Source organism: Phalaenopsis equestris, unplaced genomic scaffold (genome assembly GCF_001263595.1).
Source record: "Phalaenopsis equestris unplaced genomic scaffold, ASM126359v1 Scaffold000002, whole genome shotgun sequence".
Taxonomy (NCBI): Eukaryota; Viridiplantae; Streptophyta; class Magnoliopsida; order Asparagales; family Orchidaceae; genus Phalaenopsis; species Phalaenopsis equestris.
The window spans coordinates 59,531,183-59,540,170 of record NW_018164444.1 but is presented as its reverse complement, the minus strand read 5'-3'; the positions used below and the strand labels follow the sequence as shown (position 1 = coordinate 59,540,170).

General features: G+C 35.0%; 1 protein-coding gene across 2 annotated transcripts in view; it reads right to left on the bottom strand.

Annotated features, from left to right (window-relative positions):
• Positions 1-219: 219 nt before the first annotated feature.
• Positions 220-8,988, bottom strand: part of LOC110020262 (putative threonine aspartase) — a gene marked incomplete at its 5' end in the record, with an annotated part of 19,033 nt that continues 10,264 nt past the window's right edge. Inside the window, 3 exon segments of one of the 2 annotated variants that reach the window (XM_020718305.1) lie at positions 220-487; positions 1,727-1,831; positions 2,603-2,723. In XM_020718305.1, the coding sequence (XP_020573964.1) occupies positions 404-487; positions 1,727-1,831; positions 2,603-2,723 (310 nt within the window). 2 annotated transcript variants of the gene reach the window in all.

Below are 8,988 nucleotides of genomic sequence, written 5' to 3'. Positions count from 1 at the left end.
ACTTTGTTTTGTAATGTCACCCATAATTAGGGCTGTCAAAACAGCTCTTCGTTTGCGAACAGTTCGTGTTCGGCTCGGTCGCTAAATTAACGAGCCAAATACGAACAAAAATTTTTAAAAACGGCTCGTTTACACCCCTACACTTAATCAAGTAAATATGTATAGCAGAGAGACATGAATGGAAAAATTATATAAAAAACAGGAAAGATTGATAAAAAAAACTTATAATCACATATCTTCAAAGGTATGCTGCAAATAATCCTAAACTCTAATCAAATCAAATGCACCTAAGAGAAGGCAAACTTACCATCATTTCACAGCTACCTTTTTTTTTTTTCTTTAAATATACATTTTAATGAAAAACAGCACAACAAAACCCATAATTGCATCATCACATAAAAATTTAAGCCGAGCAAAGGTCGATTCGAGTCGCAAAATGGTTTATATCACCGCCATTTTTTTGTCCTGTAGACCTTAGTATTGACACCTGCACCGGGCATGTAAGAGAGGTGGTCATATAGCCTCGACATAAAAAGCCATCATGGCATATTCTAACAAGGTTTTAGTGCGAGTAAAGTGTTGAAATAATCCCTTAACTATTTATGTGTCTATTTTAGTCCTAGAGTCTAAAATTATGAAGTAATCCCTAGACTCTTTTAATATGGGTTAAAATATTGAGAGGAAAGACTATTTAAGCCCTCATTAAAAAGGTCGGGAGACTAAATTGATATTTTTATAGACTATGGGACTAAAACACACCTATAGAATTGGGGGATCATCTTGGCACTTCTCTTTTATTGTTTTGCAAAAGAAATATCAAGAATCATAATGCAGGAATGTGGTTATAAAACTAAAATATCTATACAATAAAATAATGCATGGAAGTTGTGCATTATTACCAACAGCAAGTAAAATGGAACATTAGCATACTAATGTTGTGAAGTACAGAAGTAGAACGCTGCTACTCTACCAAGAAGTTCCTTCAAGTCTCTTCATGTCTAAGAATTTGTGGCCGATTTTATAATATTCACAATCTCCGTTCATCGTGAACTTAGTTTGCACAATTTTTTTGTAATTTTTGCTCATTCTAGGATTGTCAACAGACAAATCTTTGCTCTAACAACAACAACAAACATTTATCCCACTAAATGGAGTCGGCTGCATGAATCATTTTTCTTCATTCATTGTCCTATTGAGTGTCATACATATTATCATTCAATTCTAATAAATTAAGATCAACTATACGACATGCCCAGCTCTTCTTAGGTCTACCTCTACCTTTCTTAACATAAAACGAATCTTTGCTCCACTAATTTATTTTTTCTTCTAAATCTTTTGGACATAAATTTACCTAGGAATCATCTTATACTTCTTGTAGCGAATTTCTAAATATCATGTTTACTGTCATCCCCTTATCATCCAAGCTATTTATGGGACCAAATTCAATTTAAATTTTTCTATAGTGTACAATGTTTGCTACCAAATTAGATGGTCCAAGAGCGAAAAATAGATGCTCCATTGACAGTGATGAAATGTGGCCAAGTTAACTGTGCTGAAAGCCCTATTAAAATACATTTAATATGAAATGTTTCATAATCTAAGAAATCACATGACTAAAAATAATTTTATAAAAATATAGCCATAAGCCGGAAAACATTATCGGCATAAATAGTTCTTCTTGAAACATCTGGTGGATAAATTATTTCACAATAAAATTAAGTTATACCTTCGGACGATCCATATGGCTCCCAAAATAGCCGACGCCAAAAGACGAAGAGGTGTAAGCTGCAACCATTTCTACAGCATTCAGTAGAGGTGGACTTCCTGCAGCCTAATAATAGATGCTTAGTCTCTAAATTATTTAACAAATTGGTACCAAAATATTATAGATTTTCATTTTAGTCCCAAATTTTCACATCAAGCCTCAGCTCATCAAGTTTGAACCAATTGGGCCCTACCACTGACTTGCATGTTTCTATGGATAACAATTGATACAAAAAAAACTTTCAATAATCTCTCCAAATTTTATAGAAAATAATGCAGAAGTTGACAAGAGAAATAAAATGATACAGCTGTGAAGAGTTCAGGGATCAAATTTATAAGTTGAGAAATTTTGGGATGAAAATGAGCATACCAAAAAAATCTAAAGGATCATTTTGATCATTTTCTTCAAAGCCGTTGACCACAAAACAATTGTTAGGTGCATTAAAAAAAAAGGGGCATTTATATACATACCACCTAATTCCTATGATATCTAACACAGATTTTAGTTTTTTGCATTTATACCACCCAAAAATTTCATATTGCATAAAAGATATCACTATTTTAAATTTTAAAAAATGGAATACACATTAGCATGCATAGATAAAGTGACACATATATATAAACTGAAGTATAGGTGCTAGCTATTGAAACAAATGTAAATAAAGTGACATGTTTTATATTGCATTAAAAATATCACTATTTTAAATTTTAAAAAATGAAATACATATTATCATGCATAGATAAAGTGACATATAAATAAAAACTGAAGTATAGGTGCTCGCTATTGAAACAATGTAAATAAAGTGACATGTATGTAAATCTTCAAACAAAAAAAAACCTGCAGAGTTTCTGCCTGCACGAGTAAAACCCCGGCACCTGTATCATGGGAGTAATGATTTCCTTCTTTAATCACAGAATGAAGAACTTTCACACAAGCAGAAGCTGGACCATCATTGGATCTGCGCATAACAGGATTAACCTTTTAAGTAATTCTTTTAACTGCCAAACCCCAAACAGGAAGGTAAATAAATAAATTTTATCAAGTGAATTGACAAAGTGAATCAAGCAGTCTTAAATTAAAGGAAGATTTACATATAAAACACATTTTTTATGTATTTACCTATTTAACACCCAAAAGTTGAATATTTAAACTTATAACACTTGGGTTTCATAAATTTATGCATGACAAGATGTATTACACTTTTAAAAAGATAGCGGTGATGGTAATTTTGATGTGATGTTAAAGATATAAGTGGTGTGTATGTAAACATGAAAATTTAGGTGTTAGATATGTAAATACATAAGAATTGTGTCGTATGTATGTAAATGCACTTAAATTAAACGAAGGGAAGAACAGCAATCCCCTTGCTGTGTATTCCGGCTCTCAATAATGAAATTAAACACTACTTATAGGTAATTACAACAAGGGATAAGTTCAAATCTGCTTTCTATACAAACTCCACAAAGAGAGAGCCCTATCTCCAAGCAACAAAATTTAAAAATTCTCATTCAATTTCATGCTTCCAATTATAATTGAGCAGTGATTCTTTATAAGTTTTGAGAATAAAAAGAACAAAGAGAAATAGGACGAAACGAGGAAAAAAAAAGTTTTTAATACCACGATGAGAGTGTTCATCACATTCAAGACAGTGAATGGATTAAACAAGCACAATAAAAAATGCAAGTAAAAATTAAATTTTATGGTTAACTAAGGAAAATAAGTAGCCCACTCAAAGCAGTGGACACACGGTTGAATAAAAATGCAATTTGTTAGAATGGCACTCCCCAAATTATTGTGTAATATTTATATGAAAAAGCAAGGAACTGGAAAGGAGCTGTTGCATAAGTTCAATAGCAACATTTTGTCGGGATGTCTAACAGCAATATGACTGATTTATAATACGATTTGCAACACAAAATGAGCGAAGAACAAATGGCATATAGTTTAGGGCATTATAGAAACAAAGAATTTTAATATAAGTAAAATTTTGAATTTAAAGTCTAAATAGTAATGTTTGAACAAAACAAATATTTCGGACTAACACTTCCAAAAAGTGCAACTAAAACTCTGATGTAGTCATCAATAAAGAGACGTAATAATAAAATCAAGATGAACCGTGTTTCGGAAGGACCGTTTCGGTCCAGGGTCGACTGATGCATCCTGTCACGTCTGGGGCGAATGATGATCCGCAGGATTGTCCATGAACCTATGAAATTCGCATTATTGGCAGAATGCTCTAACCAAATGAGTTAATATGCACTAAGAGGCAGAAGTGGTGACATGTTGATCGGCTTAAGGATATCTTTTTTTTTCAAACATTAATAAAAAAAGTTATTAGTGTTTTAATAGTATTGGCAATGTGCAAAAAAGTTTCAACCACAAGCACATCCACCACAACAATCATTACCTCTTGTGCAAAAACCAAGAGCAAAATGCTTGTAATCAGAAGAAAGAACAATAAACTCAGTGACCCAAAGAATACATGTGAGAGTTGCGAGGATATTAGGATTAACAATGCCAATCATTAAATAAGCTTGGATTAATTCCAGAAAGAAATCTGCAATAAAATATTCCTCATTTACTTTTCGCCAAGTAATGGGAAAAGTGTTAAAAGGGCAATATCAAAAACGTTTATCCCATTTTTCTTAAATGTACTATAGTATTTTGAATAGGTTTGTCCCCCAGTTGTAAGGATGTCTAGAGATTTTATACTCGGAAGATGTTGCTATCTTGATAGCATATGTGTTGGATCTTGGTTTGTCCGTGAATTCACACCATCAAAAAAAGAATTGAAATAAGGAAGGCTTTAATTTAATAAAGAAAGAAAAGATATGAAAAGATGGATGTTTTTAATATTTGTGAGAATCTCCTTATATTACAATGGTCACCCTTATTCATAAGGGATTTAGTTTATGCATTACAAATCAAGGACTCATTGGACTCGTTACACTTAGGTCTCAATAGATCCTTAATCTATCCCTCATCTTCTTCTCAGAAAAGAGTTATATTTTATATTATCCTTGTTCTCTTGCATAGACAATTATAACTTATAAAATATCATATCCTCAAGCATAACTAACTGGATACAAATCTTGATTTGTCCGTGAATTCACACCATCAAAAAATGAACTGAAATAAGGAAGGCTTTAAGTTAATTAAGAAAGAAAATATATGAAAAGATCGATGTTTTTAATATTTGTGGGAATCTCCTTATATTACAATGGTCGCCCTTTTTCATAAAAGGTTTAGTTTATGCATTACAAATCCAGGACTCATTGAACTCATTACACTTAGGTCTCAACAGATCCTTAATCTATCCCTCATCTTCTTCTCTAAAAGGAGTTATATTTTATATTATCTTTCTTCTCCTGCATGGACAATTATAACTTGTAAAATATCATATCCTCAAGCATAACTAACTGGATACAAATCTTGATTTGTCCGTGAATTCACACCATCAAAAAATGAATTGAAATAAGGAAGGCTTTAATTTAATTAAGCAAGAAAATATATGAAAAGATCGATGTTTTTAATACTTGTGAGAATCTCCTTATATTACAATGGTCGCCCATTTTCATAAAGGGTTTAGTTTATGCATTGCAAATCCAGGACTCCTTGAACTCGTTACACTTAGGTCTCAACAGATCGTTAATCTATCCCTCATCTTCTTCTCTAAAAAGAGTTATATTTTATATTATCCTTCTTCTCTTGCATGGACAATTATAACTTGTAAAATATCACATCCTCAAGCATAACTAACTTGATATGCATCTCTTAATCAACTTATTCGTAGGGTGAGTTGATCTCCTTGGATGAATAGGTCTCGAGGTGAGTTGGGCTTTTTTATCGAGTTACGAGCTTTCCTCAATTTAAGCAGACGTTTGTGTGCAGATCACTGTAAGCGAGTCATTGCCCGTAACTACATGGATGGTTTGATCAATCCATTGAATTATTCTAATCGAGCCAGCTAGTTCGCTTGGCAAGCTATTCCCCTAGATATCTCAAACCCGTCATGAACTTCCATTAACTTTTGGCCATACAATATGGGGGAAAAAAATCCCACATTCCTATAGAAATCTCCTTGAATGTCAGTGAGATTCTTCTTTGCGAAAAACAATTGGGGGCTCCGCGAGAGGCGAGGAAGGTTCCAACAGTTGTCTGTCTCTCTTCAGACAATTGAGGGAATACTGTAGATGCTAGGAATTTGTGACTTCAAGAGGATGTTTGAGACACAATATATTCATAAATTTGTGGGCGAGAAATCATTGTTCAAGGTCAAACTTTCATTCCCCCCGAACGATTCACAGTTGTAAAATTAAAGAAATCTAAGAAATGACCTTCCGAGCCACAGCCCATGTAGTTTTCTCAAAGCGGCTCCCAACAAACAGTAACTGTGAAGTACTCCCTCAAAAACAACAAATAAGGGTTAAAGAATCGTGAAAATCCATACCCAGTCCGTCGAATTATTATAAAGAAAAAAAAAGTTGCTCATAAAAAATAGCTTTTATTAAATGCAGCTTATAAAATAACTTTTTATTAAAAAAACAGTGGATTAAAGTAGCTTATCATAAAAAAAAAGATTAAAAAAAACAGCAGTTTATTAAAAAGAAAAAACTTTTATTAAATGTAGCATATTAAAAAAAACAACTACATTAATGGTAGTTTATTTCAATCGTTTTAACTTTTATTTCAGCAGGTTGGTTTAACTTTTATTTCAACCAGTTTAGTTTTTATTTCAACCAGTTTGACTTTCATTTCAATTTTTATTTCAGCGGGTCGGTTTAGCTTTTATTTCAACCTGTTTAGCTTTTATTCCAGCTGGTTTAACTTTAATATTTAGTTTTTATTTTAGTGGGCCGGTTTAGCTTTTTTCCAGCCACTTCGAATCTTGTTGGCCTACCTGCTTCAAATTTTGTTGGTTCGTCGAGCCCACCTAAATGCGGCCCACAAAAGTCAGCTCGCCCACTGCAGCTTAGGAATGCAAACCAGGTCATTAATGGGCCGATCAACAGGAAGCACAGGCCAACAAGACCAGATCCAGCCCGATCAAAAACAAAAATTAAAGTTTGGCCTAGCGTGAGGTTTGAACCCACGCCTGTTATGTTTTGGAACAAAGCTAAGCTCAATTGCTTTAATGCATATATATTTATATAATTTTTATTTAAAAACTGACATTAATAAAGTACTAATATATAACCATATATATATATATTTCATTTTTATTTTTTTTCTTTTTTTTTTTGGAAAGCCCAAGGGCTAATCAATTAAAATAGGAAAGATACATAAATGTTATATGAGAGGGCCCAGTAGAGGCACCCTACCCATACGATACAACACAGACAAACACCCCAAAAGAGAAAAGATACAGAGAAACCCAAAAAAAGGAAATATACCAAAATCGCAAAAAAGAAATAGCTAGGGACGAGCCAGTATAGTCCTGCCTATGCCTCTAGTTCTAGGGCGAGATCCTGATAACAAATTGTTGAGTGTCGAGTTATTTCCCGAAGTAACCAAAGTATCATCCATTATGTTCTCAAGCTGAAGTTTGTCTCCAATCTTCTTCTTCCTCCTTGAATAGACCTGTCATTCCTCCTCAGAAGACTGGCTCATCTGATCATCGTGTTGGTAAACAGAACACTGGGCAGGTAAAAGCCGATGAGCACCAGAAGAAGGATTGTCAACTGTTGAACGACTGTAGGTTCAAGTGTGTGTGAAGCATGAAATGTCTCCTCTTCACCTAATGTTTTCTGCAACTGAGGGTTTGAAAGTGTAGGTTGCTCAGCAGGGCCATCCAGCTTCTCATCGATCGCTAAAATAGTATTTTCAAGGGGAGGAGCCACAAGGGAGATTAAATCAGACACCATAACTGTTCTGTGGTAGTTTTTTCTTCAGATAAAACAGATATATCCAAAGTAGCGCGGTGAGATCCACTCTTATTCACTTGATCTTTAGATTTCAAATTAGGGTGAAGCTTATAACATTTATCAAGGTTGTGCCCAACCATCATACAATGAGAGAACAATAATGAGGTCTATGCTCCAGAACAATTTGTTGTCAATATCCATTGTGAGTTGTGCCCAACCAAACATCAGTAACATTAGGTAAAGTAATCAGTAACATTAGGTAAAGTAATATCTCTTTCAACAAGTATTCTGGTCACAGAAGGTCTGGCTAGGTTAAAATTGGGTAGATCTAGCTTCAAATGGTCCCCAAGTATGACACCAATAAAGTAAAGAACCCGATGATGAAAAAAGTGTAGCTTGAGATTAGGTAGACTAAACCATATCGATACAATAGGAGATTCGCGCTTGGGGAATTAGGAGACCACTTAAGTAGCTTCATTGGTTTACCAGCAATGTTGAGATATTTTTTGGAAAAAATCTCAGTGTAGTCTTTAGGCACGGCTAGTTGAATTAATATGTGACTTTCATCTATGAGCCATACTTTCCACTTTCCTACTAATTTGATATCATCGAAACTTTTCCTGATAACATCCATAGGTGGTTGTCTCCACTGAAATTTTCCAATAACAGTAAACTTGAATTTATCAATAAGGGATGAAATTTCTAGCTCGGAGAAAAAAAGAGTTGTTTTCTCACTTTTCTTGTCTGCACTCTTGATAAAGGGGCAATCACCTTCCTGTTGCTCCTTATAACTTGAGGGAACACAACCGTCATCTCCCTCTGAGAATTACCCATCACGTGGGCAAAGGAGACTTTGTCAGGTTCAACCGTAAACGAAGGAAGCTCCATCACTGCAAGAGAAGCCCTGCCAAAGTCGGGCAGCGGCAAAAATAGCAAGTCGAAAGGTCGGGGCAAAAAACTGCAGTTGTCGAAGCCGCAGAACAGTCGCAGCTCGACAAGGCAAATCGCGGAACAGCTGCAGCGAAGGAGAGCGAGAGGAACCACGACGAGACGACCTGATGCAGTGACGCGGCTCGCAGCTCGACGACCACGCAGAAGCGACGAGACGACGAAGACAAGATAGTCAGTTGCAGCTCGACGTCCACAGAAGCAACAAGACGTGACGACGGCGTAGGAGTAGACGATCGCAGGAGAGATTGACGAACCCAAAATTCGTTGTCGAGTGCGAGAGCTTCGTCTTCGAGCACGAGCACGATGGTAAAGCCAAAAGATCAAGCCAGGGAATCGTCGTTGGGCGAAACCCTAGCGGAGCAGCTCGAGCTCGCTACCGACGTCATATACATATATATATATATATAC